At 41.9% G+C, this 24589-nt stretch overlaps 1 protein-coding gene across 1 annotated transcript; it reads right to left on the reverse strand.

Moving 5' to 3' along the window:
• Window positions 1-635: 635 nt before the first annotated feature.
• LOC147125213 (E3 ubiquitin-protein ligase MSL2-like) lies at window positions 636-17268 on the reverse strand. The gene is made up of 2 exons (XM_085999332.1): window positions 17000-17268; window positions 636-3984 (listed from the first exon to the last, which is right to left on the reverse strand). The coding sequence occupies exons 1-2, from the start codon at window positions 17151-17153 to the stop codon at window positions 2975-2977; spliced, it is 1164 nt and encodes a 387-aa protein (XP_085855458.1). The 5' UTR covers window positions 17154-17268; the 3' UTR covers window positions 636-2974.
• Between the last annotated feature and the right edge of the window lie 7321 nt (window positions 17269-24589).

The following is a 24589-nucleotide window of genomic DNA, read 5'->3' on the forward strand; positions in this document are numbered from 1 at the left end:
AGACGGGTTGGGGGCAGGATGGGCTCCCGCCCCCAGATTCTGCCATTTTCCCGGCAGTCCTGCCTCCCCAGGGCTGGCAAGATCGCGCCCATTGTCTCCGTTAATTTTTGTAACACAATCTTGAGATCAACTAACTCAGCACAGGTCGAGATCTCTGTTGCAACCTTCTATACCACGCTTCTAAGCCATGGGCACGGAGGCCAATTGTGGCATTCAAAGCATCATCTCGTTGAGGTCAGCAAACTGAACACTAACCAGGAACCAATCCAGGGATTTTCCAGTCAGCATGCTGCCTTTACCAACTGAATTATTAGGGAGCGAGAACGGAGCCATTTGGGGAGCTAGAAACATGTTTTGTCACAAGCAGCTGCCAAAGCTGCTCATTTAAAAAATAAATCATAATTTAAAAAAAATAGGCTTGTAGCTTTAGCATCCTTTACCCCCTAGGGAGAATTCTGAAAAGCAATGTGGTACAGGAAACTTGGAGCATTATTGTGAAAAGAATGCACCATATTTTTTTCAAAATTTAACGAATTAAAAAAAAAATGAAAACCTATTCCATCAATTAACATTTTAGCAAAACTATAAGCTCCCCCACCCGCCCCACTTAGACATTACAATCATTGCAAATGAAATACTGTTCCGAATGTAGTGTTTTATTGGCCCATGAAAAGAATTAGAAGTTTAGCGACTTTATGTTCCAAGAACGTATCAATATCTTACAGTTAAACAATACTGATTGTCTACCTTGTACTTCCAACTCAACTACATAAGGATGGGTCGCAGTCTCTAATCAGTACGAATTGAATTTTCATTCAAGCACGATATTTAAGCTTGTTGCTTTATGGTAACTCTCAAAGGGGAGGGTGAGAAAGAGAGGCAGTCCAAGATCTTCAATGCGCTAAAACAGGTGTTTTATTGTTGTTCAAAAAGATTCAACAACTTGTATCGCATCCAATGAATCTATGGAAGAAATCTCATCAGTACCCTTTCAAAACTCCAAAAGTTGTAAAGAATTACATTCAGCTTCACCATCCCTTCACTCCTCCTCGCTGACTTTCTTTCAATGTGTTTTTAAAATTGGAAATACTGAAAAAAATCATTGGAAGAAATTGCCTTGAAGGAATAATCAAAACAAATGTGTCAATTTTAAGTGACAGTAGCTGAAGATCTCACAGTATCAATGGTGCCACCTTTATCAGTTCAATTTCTTCATATGATCAGGTTCAATAACTCCATCAGTGTTGACATTCAAAAAATATTAACCCCCCACCCCAACAAAAAGAGGCAGAAATAAACAGAAGTTTAAAAAGGAAGTGTCAGTATCAGCATTCACCCCGTTTTTTAAAAAGTGACAAAATACAACTTCAAAACTTGTTTGAAATATTTTTTAAAGTTACTGGTTTAGAAGATGTACTAATTGAGTGTCCAGGGAATCTGAATAATTAAATCCAGAACTTTTCTGCTTTATGTTTACAACTGAAAGGATTACAAATGCCTATAGCAATGGCCTTACTGCAAACTATCTTAGTCGTAATACAAATGTACAAGTATACAAGCGTGTCCATGCATGCAGCAGTGTGCAAGTTTTCAAAGAAACTGTAACATCTTGTAAGTGATCCAAATTTGTTTTTGTGTGTGGTATGGTACACACCAAATTATGGGGTCCTTTACCAGCTCTACCGTTATATCAGAGCCAAGTGCTATTCAAGCATCAGACTACCTACTTTAGTGGGTTTCACTCAAGATAGTCTAAATAAACCATTTTGGATTCAGCAGTGTTACAATGCTAATTTGGTCTCAAGTTTACACCAGTATACAAGCATCATTCTGACACCTAAATAAACGCATCAGCCTTGAAAATCCTTATTCCTCTCTTCTCCCCCCCACCCCTCGCATATCACTGCTCTTTGAGAAGGATTTTTTTTTTTTTAAAGACAAAACACAATTGGATTACTTTAAAACCTGAAATTTCTATAGCTGTTCCAAACTGCACACCCCAGGTATAGAGAAAATGTTATCTATCAACAATATCCTTTGGGGAAAAAAATCAAAAGGGATTCTAAAGCTAATTTACTTTTTGCTGGTTGATTTAAAAAAGGATTCCTAAAGATGAGAAATCCTCTTTGATGCAAGAGCAAACCATGTTCACAAGAGTACAGCCTACTCCAAAGATGGGAGTGTTCCATGTCTCATATGTAAATGACCCAGTAACACATCACAGTATAGTTTCAGGAGGGTTATAGCAAATACTTGTGAAAAAACAGAACAATCATGAACTTCTCTTATAATTTGTTAAACTTTTGTTTTTTGCATTCTTAAAGTAGAAACATTGGTACCAGGACAAATTCTGTCTAGTAAAAGAATTTTTTTTTCACTAACTTAGTTAACTTCAATATATTTACAAGTGAGTTCATACTTCCAAAATTACAGGATGATGGCATCTCAGAATTGCCATATTTTGCAATGTGTTCCATTTTAATTTAGAATAAAACTCCAGTCTTATTTGTACAAGTTACTTTTGTTGTGTTTTCCTGTATCATTATCCCATCTCTGTCACTGTATCTTTCTATGTGATTTCCCCATATTTCCTGTTTACCTGTTCTTCCTTCATACCCTTTTCTCTATTTTGAATGAAGCCTCTACTCTGAGAAGTTGAGCAAAAGTGGACAATGATACTTCTACTTGTCAGGGAAGCACTTACACTTCCTTCCAGTACATCCTTACTTTAAACAATCAGCAGGTCTGTTCTGGAGCAGGAGGAAGGATAGGAATGTTTACTAGTTCCTAGAAAGGGGTAGTAGAAATTCTTTCATACCAAGATGGGAATAATAAATCACTTAACAAAACAGAAATTGCAATACAAACTTGTTTGCTGTCTCGGTCTGTTCAAAATTTTGGCTGGTCTTTCTTGAAACCCAATAAAGATTTGTGCAACTGTTTCACAATTATTAGTGCTATTTCCATTAAAATATTACATTTGTTTTGCATGAGCTATTGGAGTTGAACTACCAACACTCTTCAGTAATCTACTTTGCTTATGAGCTATCTCTGGAACAGCAAACGACTCCAATTTCTTTGTACCATTTTCCATGTAGGAATTGTTACACCCACAGCAGACACAGTCTAGACAAGCCCTACGATTTGCATAACAAGGACATCTTTGGCCCCTGCAAGTGAGAACACTGGGGGTGCATGCCGCACGGCCACATTTACACCCAGGTTTCCCTCTTGGCTTTTTGCACACAGATTTCAGTGAACTAGCACATTCTTGAATGCCTAACCTCTTTACAGTTTTGTATTTAGCATTGTAACTTTTCACCATATTTTTCAACTTTTCAGTGACACTACTTTGTCTATTATCAGTAGGTTTCTTTAAGTTAAGTGAACTTTTGTCAGATGGTGGTATGGATGATGTCGGAATCCGCTCAGTGGATGCTTGAATTATACTTTGATCCTCAGTATCTTCCACATTACAGCCATCATGATTTGTCTGTGACATGCTTTGTTTGCAAATCTTTCTAGTAAAGATACTAACAGCTTTCTTCCTGTCTTTCATATTGGCATCAACAATGTCAGTTGGTTGATTTGAGATGATAGCTTTTTGCACCATCTGTACTTGTACCACCTGGAGTGGAGTCAATTTACTTATTATTTTCATAGCTTTTTCTGTGCAACACAACACATTGGACTCCATTTCATCCTGCACCAACATCATGCCCTCTTCTAACAAAATATTCAGGTTAGCTGGTAAGGTGCTTTTTTCTGAAATATTCTCCATTATAGCACAGCCAGCTATATAATCACAAAGTTTCTTATAACAAGTTAGAAGAATACGAAGTTGCTCATTTTCCACAAATGTTCCATGGTCTTTGCACCAGCTGCAGGAAGGCTTCATTTGCATTTTCTGCCCTGTACACCTTTTACATACAAAATGTTGGCAGACTGACTTTTTTGGACCAACTGGATTTTTCAGTAGGTTACCTAAAGCAAAGAAACAAGTCTTCAAATATGGATACAAATCTATTTTAAAGCAGTTTCAACATGATTGACAAAACAAAAGCTATGTATTACACAAAATGGGGACACAAACAAAATTGGTCACTGTGAGGCAGTCATTAATAAAGCAAGTCAGGTATTTAACTGACTGTAGTTCAATGCCCTCCACAATTCAGAACATGACATACAGATCAACGATGAGGCAAAAATAGCATGCAGTTTTAATTATCCCATCACAAAATAAGGGATTTTGAGGAGTAAACTTGAGGATCTATACAATAATCAAGTTAACAGTAGTCAGCATGCATTCAGAAGAGGAAGATCCTGCCTGACCAAACTCCTCGATTACAATCCAAGTGGACTGCGTTAAACCATATGATGTGGTAAACCCCAACTTCCAAAAGGCTTTTGATGAAATTCCACATGAATGTCCATTAAACTCAAAGCTGTAGGGATTCGGCAAAAACCCTAGGAATGGATAAGAAACTGACTGAAAGGTAGGAATTTGATATTGGCTGGAGAAGTTATATCACAGTGGGGGGAGATACTGAGAGGGGTAACTCAAAACTCAGTGCTGTTTCCATTAATGACCTGGATTCTGTAACTCAATACAAAGTAGTCAAATTGGCAGATGATACCAGCTAGAGGGGCAGTGAAATTGGAAACAACAGTTCATTACAAAATGAGTTGGAAGAAATATGTTAAGTGGGCATAATACTGGCTGATGAAATTTAATGCAAACAAGTGTGCAAATGTGAGGTGCTACACATAGGAAGGAAAAATAGATGACGCGCATACTGCATGAATGGTATTGAAACAGCCATGGACAAAGTGGAAAGAGACCCAGGAGTCTTAGTAGTCTCAACGCTAAACATGTCCAACCAATGCTGAACTATAGTAGCATATAAATCAAAGGAGGTAATGATCAAACTGCATTGTGCTCTGGTCAGACCACTGCTTCCAGGTCTGGTTGCCAAGAAACAAGAGATATTCAAATGCAGGAGGCAGTGCAGAGAAGAGTCAACAGGATGATGCTCAGCACCAATGGTCTGAGTTACGAGGAAAGACTAGATAGACTTTGGCTTTTCAGCACAGAAAGGAGGCATCCAAGAAGTAATCTCATACAGGTATAAAGGATTGTTATGGGTATAGAAAAGTTATCCAGGAATATTACTTTAAATTAAACTGGAGGTGCAGAACTAGGGAACACAGGTTCAAAATAGCAAAAGGTAATTTTAGAATCAATATCAGCAAATTGCTCTTTGCACACAGAACAACTGAAGTGTGGAATAAACTTCCAGATAAGAGTTGTGGAAGCAAAAACCTTGCAATCATTTAAAAAACAATTGGATGCTGAAATGAGAGGAACATTTGGATCTTTCTAGATGGATGAATTAAGAGGGTTTACTAAGGAAGAGGATGCTGACCAAATATCAGTAGAAGTGGAGATGGTAGAGGTAATGGAAGGGGTGAAAATTGATAGGTAGGATGTACTGGAAAGGCTGGATATGTCACCTGGGCCAGATGGCTTGCATCCCAGGTTGCAAAGGGAATTGCTATAATTTTCCAATCTTCCCTAGATGTGAGGGATGTGCCTGAGGATTGGAAAGTGGTAAATGTGACACCATTGTTCAAGAAAGGGTGTAAGGACAATCCTAGTAACTACAGGCCGGTCAGTTTAACATCAGTGGTGGGTAAAGTTTTAGAAACAATAATCAGGAAAAAAATTAACAGGCACTTGGAGAGGTTTAAGTTAATTAAGGAGAGCCAGCACGGATTTGTAAAAAAGACAGATCATGTTTGACTAATCTAATTGATTTTTTTGATGAAGTAACAGAGAAGGTTAATGAAGGGAATGCAGTGGATGTTGTCTATATGGATTTTAAGGAAGCATTTGACAAAGTACCACGTAAAAGGCTGGTTAACAAGATTGAGGCTCATGGAATCATGGTCAGTGTCAGCTTGGATAAGAAATTGGCTTAAGGACAGAAAACAGCGAGTTGTGGTAAATGGTTGGTGTTCAGACTGGAGGATGGTAGACAGTGGTATTCCCCAAGGGTCAGTGCTAGGACCACTGCTTTTTTTGACACATATAAATGACTTAGATATTAGAATACAGAGTAAAATTTTTAAGTTTGTCGATGATACCAAACTTGGAGGTGTGGCAAACAGTGAGAAGGATACCAATCGACTGTAACAGGACATAGATAGGCTAGCAGAATGGGCAGGTGGAATTTAATACAGAGAAGTGTGAGGTGAAGCATTTTGGCAGAAGGGATATGGAGAGCTAATATAAACTTAATGGCACAGTTCTAAAGAGTGTGCAGGGACATAGGGACCTGGGGGTTCATGTTGAGAGGACATATTGAGAGAGTAGTTAGCAAAGCACATGGGATCTTGGGCTTCATAAAGAGGTATTGAGTACAAAAGCAGGGAAGTTATGCTGAACCTTTATAAAGCTCTGGTTAGGCCACAACTAGGGTATTGCGTCCAGTTCTGGTCACCACACTTTAGGAAGGATGTGAAGATCCTTGAGAGGGTGCAGAGGAGATTTACCAGAATGGTTCTGGGGATGGGGGATTTTAGCTACAAGGTTAGGTTGGAGAAGCTGGGGTTGTTCTCCTGGAGTAAAGGAGGTTGAGGGGAGACTTGATAGAGGTCTACAAGATTATGACAGATTTGGATAAGGTAGACAGAAAAAGGCTGTTCCCATTAGCTGATGGTACAAGGACTAGGGGACACAGATTTAAGGTTTTGGGCAAGAGATACAGGGGGGATGTGAGGAAGAACTTTTTACGCAGCGAGTGGTAATGACCTGGAACTCGCTGCTGACGAGGGTGGTGGAAGCGGAGACGCTCAATGATTTCAAAAGGAAATTGGATAGGCACTTGAGGGAAACAAACTTGCAGGACTACGGGGATAGAGCCGGGGGAATGGGACTGACTGGATTGCTCTAGAGAGCCGGCATGGACTCGATGGGTCGAATGCCCTCCTTCTGTGCCGTAATATGAGGGGCCAAATGGCCTTCGTCATCTACAATCATCTTGTGAAGCAGGTTTTTGGATGCATTAGAAAGGATTCAGAGAATGACTAGGGTGACTCCAGTCCTCAGGATAGTAAGTTATGAAAATTTCAAATAAGCTTATTTTTGCTGGCGGGGAGACTGATACAGATCTTCAAAATATCAAGTAAATGAAGTTGAAGTGAATAAGCTATTCAATTTTGACACAGCATATGGCAATGTAAAATTCACAAGCATTGAGCAAGATTAAAAAACTTCTCACTCCATAGAACAGTAGATCTGTGAACAAACTCACACAGAAGGTAATTAATTTGGGGTTAATTGTTAATTTATTTTACTATTTAAAAAAAGAACTGCATCAGTGTCTGGATTATGTTGTGTTTTTACTCTTTTTCTTGGGTTTCAGACCACTCAAGTTGGAGAGCTCTCGTTCCCCATGTCTTCACCTGCCTAATATCTATGTAAAGCGTAATGGACCCAAGGGCTGAACAAAAAATTCTCCGTGCATTTTGGCTACTGGTTATATGACGTCCCCTCACATGATCTGTAAATTCATCTTTTGAATAAGGCCCCATTCTGTCTACTTAAATCGATGTAAAAGATTCCATAGCATGATTTGAAGAGCAAGGGTGCTTTCCCAGTATCCTGGTCAACGTTTCTCATATTCACCAGCAAAACAAATGAACTGGACATTTATCTTATCGCTGTTCATGAGGCCTTGTGTGCAAATTAGCAGGTTTGTCCATATAAGAGACTACACTTCAAAAGAAATTAATTGCCTATAAAGCATGTTGGGACATCTGAGGATGTGCTTATATAAATGCAAGTTTATCTTTATTACGGAAGGTGGTAGAAAAAACACTTCACTGGACTGTGGCTTAGGCTATAAAGTGTCAAACAGATTCATTAACCAGTCAGAGGATGAGCAACTAGTGTAAATTTACAGCGTTTACAGGCTTAGCAACCCTTCGTGGAAGACATAAAAATAAGTCACGTCTGCTACACTAAACAGTAGTGTAAACGGGACCAAACACAAGGTCCCTGAATAAGAAGCTTTCTATGGTGGTTTGCTGCCAATTGTCTAGACTCCCTGAAGGCTTCATATGGACCACCCAATTTGTACAAGATATACTTTACAAAAAAATGTCAAGAAACAAAATTTAAATGTCCCAACTCAAAACGAGCTACCAAACATACATACATAAAAATAAAACACAAGATATTTGCATTTTAATTAAATGGCTTGATCTCTCCCTCAGCCATCTGTCCAAACATAATATCTTTATTCTAGGGTTATTATATCAAGCCGTGAGTGAACCTGGTTTTTAAACATTAAAAAGTGTACTTGGGATGTGGGTGAGGCTTGCAAGCCTACATTTATTGCGGCGATGATGGTGGTTGGCCTTCTCCTTGAACTACTGCTGTCCTTGTACCAATAGTGTCCCACAATGACGTTAGGGAGGGAAGCCCAGAATCTTGATCCAGCAACAAAGAACCAGCAATACATGTTCAAGTCAGGATGGTATGCAACTTGAGAAGTGAAGTTGTCTCCAGGATGTTGCTGCTCTCATCTGCTTGGTGGTAGAGGTCACACGGTTGGGAGGTGTTTTCAAAGTAAGTTTGTCAAGTTTTCTGCAGTGCATCCTGTAGATACTACAGCACAGTGCTTTATACAGAGTACAGTGGCAGAGGTGCCAATCAAGCAGGCTGTTTCATCGCGGATGTTGTCGAGTTTCTGGAGTGTTGGTACAGCTGCACCCATCCAGGCAAGTGGTGAGTATTCTATCACACTTGCGCCTTATAGATGGTGCAGGAGTCCGGAGACGTGCCACTTCCTGCAGAGTACCCAGCCTCTGTCCTCTTCTTGTATTAATGTTGCTGATCCAGTATGCTTCTGGTTACTAGTGAGCCCTAGGATGTTGATAGTGGGGGCACTCTGTGATGATGGTGCTAATGAAGGTTAGGGAAAGTGGTCGGGCCTTTTCTTGGCACTTATATGACACGAACATTACCTACCACTTATCAGCCCAAGTCTGGATGTTGTCCAGATAATGCTGTAGATTGGCAATAGGCAACTCCGTTGTCAGAGCAGTTATGAATCAATGTTGTAAGAGCCCCACTCTTGATGCCCTTAGCAACTCTTGCAGTGATATCCTGGGGTTGCAATGGATTGGCCTCCAAGAACCACAACCATATTATGTGTTAGGTATGACTGCAGCTATCGCATGGTTTTCTCCATGACCCCCATTGACCTCAGTGAGTATGGCACTAAAGAGCCATAGCAAAAATCAAATGTTGTCTCAATGTTGAGTGCAGTTACTTCTATCTCGCCTCTTGCATCCGTGTCTGGAGCCAAGCAGTTCTGGCAGAATCTGAACTGAGCATGGGCGAGTAGGTGTAACCTGCTGGCAAGTGTGGAAAGACTGACACAGGGTGGTAATTGGCTAGGTTTAATTTGTTCTGCTTCTTACACATAGGACATACCTGGGCAATTTTCTACACTGTTGAGTCAATACCAACGACCCAGCTACATTGGAATAGCTTGGCTAGAGTGGTGGTTAGTTCTGGTAACCAGAAAAGGATAACTATTTCAATTAAGGTCTTGATTTATTCCCTTTATTCTCCTGCACTAAATTTTCTGGCTAATAGTATATTATTCTAACCCTTTCTCCCATGCCAACACCAAACAAAAATTAAATTAGTATATTCAGTTTAGTACAATGAGAAGCAAAGGAATATTCTGCCTTTTCCCAAAATGTATCCCTTAGACCACTGCTCAACCTCCACAAGAAAATTAACACTTTGCATTATGTGAGGGGGATCTTGGTCAGACGTTCTTTCTCATCCCTTTTGAATATAAGGGCCTTATTCTGAGCTATACTTTGACTGGAAAAGTCAGTTGAACTGGGCCAGAAATAGATATGTTGGGGAAAAGATTGTGCAACAAAGTCAGAACTGCTACGGGGGCTGTAATCCTGACATCAACGCAAAGCCTTAGTAACCCATGCTACATAGGGAAAAGCATCAGCTGCTTGCTCTCACTATCCAGAGTCCCAAGCTAGAAAGTACATATGTGGACCAGAGGATTGGACTCAACTGTAATGCACCACGTGGCAAAATAACCAGCACCACTTGCTATCCACTGGCCTCCTATTGGAAAGAGCACATCTGCAGGTGGCTAGGCACATTCAATTAAGATAATAAAACTACAGAAAAAACTAATTTGCACTCATGTAGCACTTTTCACGGCCTCAGGATATTTCAAAGCGCTTTACAGCCAATGACGCACTTTTGAAATGTAGTCCCTGTTGTAACATAGGGAAATACGGCAACCAATATATGCACAGCAAGGTCCCAGAAACAGCATCGAGATAGGTTAGAGTTAAGGGTTAATAATTGAACTGACCTGTAGAACTATAACTGGTCATAGAATAGATCATTCATCAGGTCTTATCTGTGACACGTACCTTTGAAGCAGCCAAACTAACGTGAGTATGGCTTTCAAGAGTTAGTTGAAGTGTTCAAAAGATAAGAGAAACCAAAAGCTACTCTCATGTACGGTATAGATTGATCACCTATGCTGTATATGAATAATAAAGTCTGTTCCATATACTCAAGTGTCTTGTGCTTATGGGAAGCATGTCATTGTGAACCATAAAAAGGAGGTTGACTAACAGTTGATCCAACAATAATCTGTTTAGTGATGTTGGTTGAGGGATAAATATTGACCGGGACACCAGGCAAACTCCCTAGCTCTTTGAATACATGGGATCTTTTACATCTACCCGAGAGGGCAGACGGGGCCTCGGTTTAACATCATACCACACCTGAAAGATGGCACCTCCCTCAGTACTGCATTGGAGTGTCAGCCTGGATTATGTGTAGTCTCTGGAGTGGGACTTAAACCCACAACCTTCATACTCAGCGGTGAGTGCTACCACGGAGCCAAGGCATTAATTCATTGATGTATTAATAGTGCCCTGAAAAGTTGAAAGGTTCCTTGATGGCAATTTTACTAAATACTCCATTATAAATGAATCAAAAACCACCATAAAAGTCCACCAGAGAGCATTTAGGAAATAATCCCTCAGCAGTTTCAAGGACAAGAAAGGCATAGATTTGATTTTCATTAATTAGTGATGCATTTAATGTTCTGCATTTTATCTTGCACCCCAAAAAAAATTGATTTCCAAAGTCATCATAGTAAAACCCATGACAAAGGGTCATCGACCTGAAATGTTAACTCTGGCCCGGATTTTGCAGTGGGTAATGACAGCGAAGTGTCAGCGTTGGCAACATTACCCCTCTGAAACTGACTGCAACTTCAGGATTTAGCACTTGCGCATCTAAACGTGGTCAGTCATTCACTGCTCAGACACCGACTGCGCTGTGGCCCCTCCTGATAGCCAGCAATCAGTGAACCTGATGAAAACTTGGGCTTTTCCACACTAATATCGCTGTTAAATACCCCATTAAATGCTAAGCCTTGTTGGAATAGGTGTAACTGGGGTTTTAACAGTGTGTTGACTGCTAAACGAACGTTATGGCCCTGAAAAACTAATTTTTATATTTGTGGAGTGTCAAATTACACCATGATGATAAAAATTACAATTCTTAAAAAACATCGTTTTGAAAGTTTGTTCATGATATTTCAGCTTCTACCTAATCCCCATGTGACAGTCCCAATCTTTATTTCATTTTTAAAAAGTAGGGATAAAAGCAGCTTTTCATTTCCTGGTTTGCTGTCTATGAGAATTCTGCAATGTGATGCTTCGCCAGCTTGTTGACATCACTGCAGCTTTCTGCTGGGAATCCCCACACTGCGCTACAATGAATTGCATGTCAAGAAAGTGGGCAGCTGTCTTCAGGGTCATCGGCGAACACCTTTGCTTCGCTGCTGACTGCAAATTACAGGCCTCTGTTTCTTTCTCCACAGATGCTGCCTGACCTGCTGAGCAATATTCCCTGTATATTTTGTTTGGTGTGCGGCCCCTTTAAGTGGTTGCACAGCCCATTCAAATTTTCACACATGCACCGTTATTCCAATTGTCTGAACGGCAATAGAGTGGGAGAAGGGGAAGTGCAACGAGACCTGGGTGTTCTTGTGCACCAGTCGCTGAAGGTAAGCATGCAGGTGCAGCAGGCGGTTAAGAAGGCAAATGGTATGTTGGCCTTCGTAGCGAGAGGGTTCGAGTACAGGAACAAGGATGTCTTGCTGCAGTTGTACAGGGCCTTGGTGAGACCATACCTTGAGTATTGTGTGCAGTTTTGGTCGCCGTATCTGAGGAAGGATGTTCTTGCCATGGGGGGAGTGCAGCGAAGATTCACCAGACTGATACCTGGGATGGCAGGAATGACGTATAAGGAGAGATTGGGTCGATTGGGCTGGAGTTTAGAAGAATTAGAGGGGATCTCATTGAAACTTATAAAATTCTAACAGGACTAGACAGACTAGATGCAGGAAGGATGTTCCCGATGGCGGGGGAGTCCAGAACCAGGGGTCACAGTCTAAGGATAAGCCATTTAGGACAGAGATGATGAGGAATTTCTTCACCCAGAGAGTGGTGAACCTGTGGAATTCTCTACCACAGAAGGCAGTTGAGGCCAATTCATTAAATATATTCAAGGAGTTAGATATATTTCTTAAGGCTGAAGGGATCAAGGGATATGGGGAGAAGGCAGGGACAGGGTACTGAGTTTGGATGATCAGCCATGATCTCATTGAATGGCGGCTCAGGCTCGAGGGGCCAAATGGCCTACTCCTGCTCCCATCTTCTAAGTTTCTATGTAGAAATATTAAATATTTTGCTTCAGTATTTACCAGGGAGATAGAACAGGTGGACATGACATTGGATGGTGAGATTAGTAATGAGGGAAGTGCATTTAAAATAAAAAGAGGGGATATATTAAATAAACTAATCAAACTCGAAGAGGATAGAACCCCTGATCCGGATGGATTGCATCCATGAATTTCAAAAGAATCTAGGGGATAGCAGAGACATTATTACACATATTTAATAATTCTTTAGAAAAAGGTGTAGTGCCAGAAGACTGGCAGATAGCTAACCTAATACCTATATTTAAAGGGGATAGAACAGGTCCATGGAATTATAGACCAGTCAGCTTAACATCGGTGGTAGGAAAAATAATGGAATCCCTACTAAAAGGAGAAAATAGAAGAACATCTAGAAACCAAAAACATATTAATGAAGAGTCAGCATGGATTTCAAAAGGGAAAGACTTACTTGACCAAACTCATTGAATTTTTTGAAGAGGTAACAGAGAGCGTAGACAATGCAATACATGTAATTTATCTAGATTTTCAAAAGGCCTTTGAAAAGGTACCTCATAATAGACTGATGAACAAGCTCAGAGAATGCAGGGTCAGGGGACAAGTAGCAGAATGGATAGCTAGCTGGTTTCAAGACAGAAAGCAGAGAGTAAGGGTAAAAGGTAGCTAGTCACAGTGGCAGAAGGTGGGTAGTGGTGTTCCACAAGGATCAGTGCAGAGACATTTTGGTAGGAAGAATAGGGAGATCACTTATTACAGGAAACTTTCTGATATCCGGCACTGACGGGACTGAGCTGGTGCCGTACCATCAAAAGTGCCGGACATACCAGCGTTAATGTTGAAACATACGGAACTGAAAAGCTCCGTGTGAATCAACAAACCCTGTTGCTTAGCAACAGCTTCAAAACAGTCGGCTGCAGCTGCAAGCGTCTCTAGCTGAAGCTGTTGCTATAGCTACAGACCTTGCAGTGCTTGACTGGGGAAAAAAAAAGCAACGAGAACTAAAAAAACGTATAGAAAACGGCTCCTGATTTTTGCCGTTAGATCGAGTATTCCAGACATATAACCTCCGGATAAACCAAAGTTTCCTGTACTTGGAGGGTGCGAGTCTAGGTGGGGTAGAGGAACAAAGGGATCTCGGAGTACAAATACGCAAATCAGTGGGAAGTTATGCTAAACCTGCATTGAACCTTGGTTAGACCACACTTGACTGCCTACAGTTCTGGTCGCCATATTATAAAAAGGATACAGAGGCACTGGAGAGGGTTCAGAGAAGATTTACAAGGATGATATCAGAAATGCGAGTGTATACATATTAGGAAAGGATGAACAAGCTGGGTCTCCGTCCTCTTGAAAAAAGGCTGAGGTGACCTAATAGGTCTTTAAAATTATGAAAAGGTTCTGATAAATGTTTCCACTTGTGGGGAAGAGCATAACTAGAGGCCATCAATATAGGATAGTCACCTAGAAATCCAATAGGGAATTCAGAAGAAACATCTTTACCCAGAGAGTGGTGATAATGTGGAACGCTCTCCCACAGGGAGTGGTTGAAGCGAAAGTATAGATTGCATATAAGGAGAGGCTAAAGGAAAAAAAGGATAAGGGGAGGCTAGACAAGCATACGAGAGAGAAGGGAATCGATGGTTATGCTGATAGATTTAGATGAGGAAAGACGGGAGGACGCTCGAGTGGATCATAAACGCCGGCATGGACTGGTTGGGCCAATTAGCCTGTTTCCGTGCCATATATCTTATGTAATAATTTTCTGTACAATACAATGCTGCAAATCTGAAATAACAACTCAGAAGGGTTCGATCGGAAACGTTGACTCAGTTTCTCTCTCCTCGATGCTGCCTGACCTGCTGAGTGTTTCCAGCACTTTCTGTTATTATTAATAATTTTCTGTACCTGTTCATGACATTTTAATGATCTATGTACCTGAACCCCCAAGTCTCTTTGGACATCCACTATTTTAAGCTTTTCACCATTTAGAAAGTACCCTGTTCTATCCTTTTTCGGTCCAAAGTGGATGACCTCACATTTGCCAGTTTTGCCCATTCACTTAATCTATCAATATTCCTTTGTAATTTTATGCTTTCATCTACACTGGCTACAATGTTGTCTATCTTTGTGTCATCGGCAAATTTGGAGATATGACTTTCTATGCCATTATCTAAGTTGTTAATAAATATTATGAATAGTTGAGGCCCCAACACAGATCCCTGCGGGACACCACTAGTCACATCCTGCCAATTAGAGTACCTGCCCATTGTACTCTCTGTCTATCACTCAGCCAATTTCCTAACCAGGTCAATAATTTGCCCTCAATTCCGTGGGCTTCTACCTTAGATAACAGTCTCTTATGTGGGACTTTATCAAATGCCTTCTGGAAGTCCATATAAATAACATCCATAGACATTCCCCTGTCCACTACTTTAGTCACCTCTTCAAAAAATTCAATCAGGTTTGTCAGGCATGACCTACCTTTCACAAATCCATGCTGGCTCTCTCTGATCAACTGAAAATTTTCTGGGTGTTCAGTCACCCTATCCTTAATTATAAACAATTGCAATTTCACAACAACATACATTAGGCTACCTGGTTTCCCTCTCTCACCATTTTTAAAAAGCAGAGTGACATGTGCAATTTTCCAATCTAAAAGGGACAGTTCCTGAATCTGGAGAACTTTGGAAGATTATAGTAAGGGCATCTGCAATGTGCTCACCTACTTCTTTTAAAACCCTGGGATGGAAACCACCTGGCCCTGGGGATTTGTCACTCTTTAGTGCCATTATTTTCTTCATTACTGTTATTTTACTTACGTTAATTTTATTGAGTCCCTGTCCCTGATTCAATATTAGTTTCTTTGGGATTTCCAGCATGCTATCTCTTCTTCTACTGTAAATACTGACACAAAGTAATTATTCAACATGTCCACCATTTCCCCATTGTCAGACCAAATCACCACTTTCAGTTTTTAAGGAGCCAACATTGCTCCTAACCACCCTTTTTCCTAATGTAACTGTAAAAATTATTTATATTGATTGATATCCCTTGCAAGTTTCTTTTCATATTCCATTTTTGTAGCTCTTACTATCTGTTTTGTGACCCTTTGCTGTTCTTTGTAACTTTCCCATTCACCAGGATCTATGCTATTTTTTGCATTTCTGTATGCCCTTTCCTTTAGTTTTATGCTGTCCCTCACCTCTTTAATGTCCATGGCTGTTTTTTTTTGCAAGTAGAGCTCTTGCCCCTCAGGGGTATAAATTGGTTCTGTATCACGTAAAATTCTTTTTTAAACATCTCCCACTGATCTTGCCGTTTTACCCATTAACAGATTTGCCCAGTTGACTGTGGACAGTCTCTGCCTCATCCTGTTGCAGTCAGCCTTACCGAAGTCCAAGTCTAGCAAATGAGCTGATTGACCAAATTACTTTTTGGTGGCGTTAGTTGCAGGTTATTGAATAATGCAAAGCAATCTTTTACATGCACTTTTACAGGCAAATGGGGGCCTTGGTTTAACATCTTATCAGAAAGGTCGTATTTCAAACAATGCAGCATTCCCCCAGTAAAGCAACAATGTGCCAAAATAGATTATGTAGAATCATAGAATGGTTACAGCACAGAAGGAGGCCATCCGCAAGAGTACTTCAGCTAGTCCCACTGCCCCCGCCCTTTCCCCGTAGCCCTGCTTCCTTCAGGTACTTAGCCAAAATGTGTTCAAGTGCTGGAGTCCTGGAATTATATCAAAGCAGCCAGCTGAAACTACCAGGCCTGTTTTCTTAACTCAGTGCTATAATGCTAGGAATCAATCGTGCTCTTCACCATTTCCAGGGGTGCGATGTCTCTCTTGTGCTGAAGATCTCTGATTTGTAGAGATTTTTTTGGGGGGGGGGGCGGGAAGTAAGACATATGTCACATCTGAAAACCAAAAATAATTATACTGACATATATGAGTAAATATACCAACAGGATGGTGCTGCCGTTTCACCCGCCTCCAACAAGCACTCACTCTCAGAATAGCCAAGGTAGGGCGGGAGTAGAGCGGTTTCCAATTGAGAAGCACTGGAGGACAGTAACCCCTCAACTATCTGCGACCGCCACTCGCTAGGAGGTAAACTGCTTTCTGCATGTTTCGTCGTCTCTAACCTCGGTGAACTTGTAATGCCCGCCCGCGGCCCGCTTACCACACACGGCGCAGCAAAGTGACTGGCGCAGGTAAAGCAGCCGCTGGCACAGGTCCGCCTGCACCTGCTCCATCTCCGCGCCGCAACTCGACGGCATCAGCATCGCACAGCGGCAGGCGGCGATGTAAATCTCAGTGGCGATGACAGGATTCATAACCGCCCTCTGGAGAGGAAAAAAAATAAATGAACACACAATGGATAGTGGTGGTGGTGGACGGGCGACCCTCTTGAATTTCTCTTCACTTCTTTCTCCTACGCACCAGAAACTTCCCCCAACAGCCCCTCCCTCCTCCTTTGTCTTGATTGGATTATCCAAGGGCGAGCACGGTCCAATGAGCGTGGGGATCCAGTTGGTCAGTTGTGGTCAATCGCCATCTTGGCGGGAGATTCTCAGTTCAAACGCTGCGCTTCAGTGAGAAGGCGGCCATTTTGACACGCTATCACCCATAAAGGAATGATCAGGAGTGAGCAAGGGAGACGCAACACCAAATATCATCATATGCATATTGGAGGTGTCGAGGTGCTGCAGGAACTGGTTCTCTGCTTTTAAAGTATGGCGGGATCAAATTTTGAAAAATTGTCCTCTATAATTCCCCGAAAATGGATTTCAACGGCTAATGTTTTAGCCAATTGAGCACCATAAAGTTACCGACCTGAAACGTTAACTGTTTCTCTCTCCGCAGATGGTGCCTGGCCTGCTGAGTATTTCCAGCACTTTCTGTATTTACTTCAGATTTGCAGTATTTTGCTTTTTGTGACCATATGTATACTCATTGACGAGGTTACAGCATAAATCCAACCAAGTTCGTCTTTGATCAGGCTTAAGAAATAACTTGCATTTATGTAGTGCCTTTAAGTACCACAAGACACCCAAACCGCTTCACAGCCATTAAAGTACTTTTAAAATATAGTCACTGTAGTAATGTAGGGAACCAGCAGCCAAATTTCACACAGCAAGGTCTCACAAACAGCAATGAGTTGAATGACCTGATAATCTATTTTTAAGTGGTGTTGGTTGACTTATAAATATCAGCAAATACACCGGGAAAACTCTCCTCCTAATAGTGTCCTGGGATCAATTACATCCAACCGAGAGAGCTGACAGGGCTTTGGTTTAATATCTCATCCAAAAGACAGGAACTATGGCAGTGCACTCACTACTGCACTGTCATAGGTCAGCCTAGATTATGTGCTCAAGTATCTGTAATGGGGCTTTGCGCCTTCTGACTCAAGAGATAAGCTTGCTACCACTGAGCCAATGCAGATACCAAAGCAACAAATCAAGACCACATCTGCAGACTCAGTTATCTTGTTTGAGGTACCAGAAGTGTGAGCAGATAGAACTTCTGAAGTGTAGGAGAGTTTAATTCATAAACAATTTAACTTGCAATTTTATACTGGATAGCTTTTAGAATTTATAAATAAACAAATGATTTCAACTGCATTGTTGTGGAGTTGAAACTTCATCAAAAATACAATTATCAGGACAGTTCCACAAGTTGTTTCCTGTCAAAATCTCCCTGCCCGTTTCCAAATCTACTACCCTCATCCTTCGCCCAGGAAAAATATATGCCAGTTCCCTCCAATACTGTATTTAGCTTCCTCTCTTGAGTAAAGAAGAAAACACTCTTGGCTAAAACCTCCATCCACAGGTCCAGTTTGCAAATGATCCATAGGACGGTTACTCCCACTGCTTACCTCTCTTCCATGACCTTGTGTACCCGGGTGACCATGAAGAAGGATCATGTGGTGTCCACTAATACTTGCTAATACGACACCTTACTCTGTGGCCTGGACTTACCAGGTGTCACTATTTCCAAGAGTCACTATTTCCAAGAATTACAGCAGCAACTGGCTGCATTATATTATCAATTATCTAGTGATTTATCTCATTGCTGCTTGTAGGATTGGCTGCCACACTTACCTACATTACACCTCAAATTGGCTACTAAGTGCTTGGGAATGTCCTGAAAGGTGCTCTATGTGCAAGTTTTTAATTCTTTGTAAAAGTAACAGTACACAAGGGTAATGTAGTAGATGCAATATATTTGGATTTTCAAAAGGCCTTTGATAAGATAGACTCACGACGAAGGTCAGAGCATGTGGAGTCAGGACAGGTAGAAAAATGGATAGCAAGCGGTCTACAAAACAGAATTTACAGGGGTTATGTGTAGCTACTCAGACTGGCAAAAGGTGGGAAGTGGTTTTCCACAGGGATCAATGCTGAGACCACTGTTGTTCATAATTTACATTAATGATTTGGACTCAAAAGTACATTGGAAGTACAATTTCAAAATTTACAGACGACAACAAATTGGCAGGTGTAAAACTTGTATTAAACTTTGGTTAAACCACACTTGAGTATTGTGCACAGTTCTGGTCTCCATATTATAAAACGGTATAAGGGAAGGTGCAAAAAAGATTCACCAGAACTGAAAGGATATACTCATCAGGAAAGGCTGAACAGGCTGGGGCTCTTTTCTCCAAAAAAGAGGTGGCGGGGTGACCTGATAAGAGGTCTTTGAGATAATGAGAGTGTTTGATAGGGTAGACGTAGAAAAAATGTTTCCACTTGTGGGGGAATCCAAAACTAGAGGTCATAAATATAAGGTCGTTACGAATAATTCTAATAGGGAATTCAGGAGAAACTTGTTTACCCAAAGTGGTAAGAATGTTAAACACACTACCACAAGGAGTAGTTGAGGCAAATAGCATAGATGCATTTAAGGGGAAGCTAGATAAGCACGAGGGAGAAAGGAATAAGAAGGATATGCAGATAGGATTAGATGAAGTAGTGTGAGAGGAGGCTAGTGTGGAGTGTAAAGGCCGGCATAGACCAGATAGGCAGAATGGCCTGTTTCTGTGCTGTACACTCGATGTAATAAACATATTATGGATATAGTCACACTTTGGAGTTTTTTAAAATCTCAAACTTAGGACATAATGGAAGGGAGGTTTCAGTGTCCTTTAAAATAAAGTACTTAACATATTTTCCTTCTGCAAACTGTTTCCTTATTTACCTCTCCTGAAAATGATTCATGCTGGAGTGGGTTCCATTGCAGCAGTCACACACGTCTTCCAAGTAACCTTTCTTCACATGCAAGCCTGGTGTCAGAAGGCTGTTTAACTATGGATGCCATCAAAATTGAGCTGATCTTGTTCTTGCCCTAGAACAAATATGCACTATCCCCTAAACTATGTTACATTTCTAGGCCTTCACAAGATATTTCTCTCATGTTCTGCCCCAAAGACTACTCCTACAAGAAAGTCCTCACACCCTGCAAACTTGGGTGATTTTATCCACACATTATATGGTATAATGTTGCCCATGGTTGAACAGAAACTTGTGTTGCTGCCAGTAGCTTAATGGAAATGGTACAAGCCTGCTTGTGTTCTCCTGGTCTTCAGTAAAAAAAAAAATACCATCAGACTGTGTGACTTAAGGCTATAAAACTACAAATCAGCTTTATTGAAAGTAAAAATTAAAATTAAAGCCAATATAAAAAATTCATTTCAGCAGAGCAAGAGCGCCAAAACCCGGTAGAGTTCAAAATTAGCGGGGGCAGAGTGAGAGCGCCAAAACCCACGAGAGTGCAAAAGCAGCGGGAGCAGAGCGAGAACGCCAAAACCCAGGAGAGTTCAAAAGCAGCAGGAGCAGAGCGAGAGCACCAAAACCCGGGAGAGTTCAAAAGCAATGGAGCAGAGCGAGAGCGCCAAAACCCGGGAGAGTTCAAAAGCAATGGAGCAGAGCGAGAGCGCCAAAACCCGGGAGAGTTCAAAAGCAGCAGGAGCAGAGCGAGAGCACCAAAACCCGGGAGAGTTCAAAAGCAGCAGGAGCAGAGCGAGAGCACCAAAACCCGGGAGAGTTCAAAAGCAGCGGGAGCAGAGCGAGAGTGCCAAAACCCGGGAGAGTTCGGGATCAGCGCGAGAGCGCCAAAACCCGGGAGAGTTCAAAAGCAATGGAGCAGAGCGAGAGCGCCAAAACCCGGGAGAGTTCAAAAGCAGCAGGAGCAGAGCGAGAGCGCCAAAACCCAGGAGAGTTCAAAAGCAATGGAGCAGAGCGAGAGCGCCAAAACCCGGGAGAGTTCAAAAGCAGCGGGAGCAGAGCGAGAGTGCCAAAACCCGGGAGAGTTCGGGATCAGCACGAGAGCGCCAAAACCCAGGAGAGTTCAGGAGCAGCGCGAGAGCACCAAAACCCGGGAGAGTTCAGGAGCAGCGCGAGAGCACCAAAACCCGGGAGAGTTCAGGAGCAGCGCGAGAGCACCAAAACCCGGGAGAGTTCAGGAGCAGCGCGAGAGCACCAAAACCCGGGAGAGTTCAGGAGCAGCGCGAGAGCACCAAAACCCGGGAGAGTTCAGGAGCAGCGCGAGAGCACCAAAACCCGGGAGAGTTCAGGAGCAGCGCGAGAGCACCAAAACCCGGGAGAGTTCAGGAGCAGCGCGAGAGCACCAAAACCCGGGAGAGTTCAGGAGCAGCGCGAGAGCACCAAAACCCGGGAGAGTTCAGGAGCTGCTGAAATACAAAGGACCGGTGAGTGTAAAGAAGTAAAAAGTAATCGAAGTGTGACATCACCAGAAAGCAGGTAAGTGATTGGTTGGTGAGTATTTCTCTATTTCTCGCTTTTTTTCCCCAAACTTCAGCGTCTAAATTTAAGTGCCTTGGTGTAGATTAAAAGATATAAGTGTTCCAAATTTTAAAACTAATTAATTAATTGAAATGGGAGACAATGTGTTGTTGTTGCACGTGGGAGCTCGTGGACACCTTTGATCCAGGGCGACCACATCTGCAGCAAATGTTGGCTGCTCGAGGAACTTCGGTTCAGAGTTGATAAGCTGGAGTCCGAGCTTCAGACACTGCAACACATTAGGGAGGGGAGCGTTACCTGGACACTATGTTCCAAGAGGCAGTCACACCCACTAGAATAATTACTTCCAATTTGGCCCATGGTCAGGGACAGGAGGGTGTGACTACAAGCGAGGCAGGTATTGGGATCCAGGAGATAGTGGTGGGGGAGCGTCAGCCCTTGGCTTTGTCCAACAGGTACGAGATTCTTGCTCCCTGTGTGGACGAGGCCAGAGACTGCAGGGAGGATGAGCAAACTGACCACAGCACTGTGGTACAGGGAGCCATTCAAGTTGGGGGAGCAAAAAGAAATGTTGTAGTGATTGGGGACAGTATAGTGAGGGGGATAGATATTGTTCTCTGCAGCGGAGAGCGTGAGTCCCGAAGGCTGTGTTGCCTGCCAGGGTTAAGGACATCTCTGGGCTGGAGAGAAACTTGGAGTGGGAGGGGGAAGATCCAGTTGTCATGGTCCACATAGGTACCAATGACATAAGTAGGACAAAGAGGTTCTGCTGAGAGAGTATGAACAGCTAGGGGCTAAATTAAAAAGCAGAACCACAAAGGTAATAATCTCTGGATTACTACCTGAGCCACGAGTGAATTTGCATAGGGTAAATAAGATCAGAGAAATAAACGAGTGGCTCAAAGACTGGTGTGGGAGAATTGGGTTTCGATTTATGGGGCACTGGCACCAGTACTGGGATAAGAGGGAGCTGTTCCGTTTGGACGGGCTTCACTTGAACCATGCTGGGGCTGGAGTCCTGGCAAATCAAATAACTAGGGCTGTAGAGATTACTTTAAACTAAATAGTGGGGGGGAGGATCCAGGTGAGCGGGAAAATAAAAAGTCAATGAGAAATGAGAAAGCAATAGAGCAGGCTAGAAATGGGGGAAATAATAACCAGAGTGTGACAGGAAGGGGCAGAATGTTTAAAAATAAGAGTGCAACAGAAAAAAAGGCCAAAACAAGGAAAAATGGTAAAAAGACAAAGTTAAAAGATCTATATCTGAATGCACGCAGCATTCGTAACAAGATAAGAGTTGACGACACAAATGGGTATGATCTGATCGCCATTACATAGACGTGGCTGCAAGGCGACTAGGGCTGGGAACTGAATATTCCAGGGTATATGATCATTCGGAAGGATAGAAAGGAAAGGGAGGTGGGGTGGCTTTGTTGGTAAAGGATGGGATCAGTGCAGTGGTGAGAAGTGATATTGGCTCAGAAGATAAAGATATAGAATCGGTTTGGGTGGAGATAAAAAAATAATAAAGGGGAAAAAAGTCTCTGGTAGGCGTAGTCTACAGGCCCCCGAACAGTAGCAATACTGTTGGACAGAGTATAAAGCAACAAATAATGGAGGCCTGTAAAAAAGGTACAGTAATAATCATGGGTGATTTTAATCTCCATATTGACTGGACAAATCAAATTGGCCATAGTAGCCTGGAGGAGGAGTTCATAGAGTGCATCTGAGATGTTTTCCCAAAACAGTATGTAATGGAACCAACCAGGGAGCAGGCTATCTTGGATCTGGAACTATGTAATGAGACAGAATTAATAAATGATCTCATAGTAAAGGATCCTCTAGGAAAGAGTGATAATAGCATGGTTGAATTTCAAATTCAGTTGGAGAAAGTTGTATCCCAAACCAGTGTCCTGATCTTAAACAAAGGCAATTCTAATGGCATGAGGGCAGAACTGGCTAAAGTGGACTGGAAAAACAAATTAAAGGGTAAGAAAGTTGAAATGCAGTGGTGAACATTTAAGGAGATATTTCATAACTCTCAACAAAAATATATTCCAGTGAGAAAGAAAGATTTTAAGAGAAGGGAGCACAATCCCTGGCTAACTAAGGAAGTAAAGGATGGTATCAAATTGAAAACGAAGGCAAACAATGTTGCCACGATTGGTGGGAGACCAGAGGATTGGGAAATTTTTAAAAACCAGCAAAGGATGACTAAAAAAGAGAGAAGATGAATTATGAGAGTAAGCTGGCAAGAAACATTAAAACAGATAGTAAGAGCTTCAACAGGTATATAAAAAGGAAGAGGGTAGCTAAAGTAAACGTTGGTGCCTTAGAGGATAAGACTGGGGAATTAATAATGGGGAACAGGGAAATGGCAGAGACTCTGAACAAATATTTTGCATCTGTCTTCACTGTAAGACACTAACAACATCCCAATAATGGATAATCAAGGAGCCACAGGGAGTGGGGAACTAAAGACAATCACTATCACTGAGGAAATAGTACTTGGTAAAATAATGGGACTAAAAGACGACATATCCCCTGGACCAGATGGCCTGCATCCCAGAGTCTTAAAAGAAGTGGCTGCAGAGATAGTCGATGCATTGGTTGCAATATACCAAAATTCCCTGGACTTGGGAGAGGTCCCAGCGGATTGGAAAACCGCTAATATAACACCCCTATTTAAGAAAGGAGGGAGACGGAAAGCAGGAAACTATAGACCAGTTAGCCTAACATCTGTTGTTGGGAAAATGCCACATAAAAGGTTACTGCATAAGGTAAGAGCTCACGGAGTTGGGGGTAATATATTAGCATGGATAGAGAATTGGCTAACTAACAGAAAGCAGAGAGTCGGGATAAATGGGTCATTTTCTGGTTGGCAAACAGTAACTAGTGGGGTGCCACAAGGATCAGTGCTGGGCCCCCAACTATTTACAATCTACATTAATGACTTGGATGAAGGGATCGAATGTAATGTAGCCAAGTTTGCAGATGATACAAAG

Source organism: Somniosus microcephalus, chromosome 1 (assembly GCF_052327205.1).
Source record: "Somniosus microcephalus isolate GS21.2 chromosome 1, FLI_Smic_1.0, whole genome shotgun sequence".
Lineage (NCBI taxonomy): Eukaryota > Metazoa > Chordata > Chondrichthyes > Squaliformes > Somniosidae > Somniosus > Somniosus microcephalus.

Coding starts and splice junctions, on each gene's coding strand:
- LOC147125213 (XM_085999332.1), bottom strand. CDS start 17,153: ATGAATCCTGTCATCGCCACTGAGATTTACATCGCCGCCTGCCGCTGT. Junction 3,985..16,999: donor ACTTTGCTGCGCCGTGTGTG/GTAAGCGGGCCG, acceptor TCTTTGCTTTAG/GTAACCTACTGAAAAATCCA.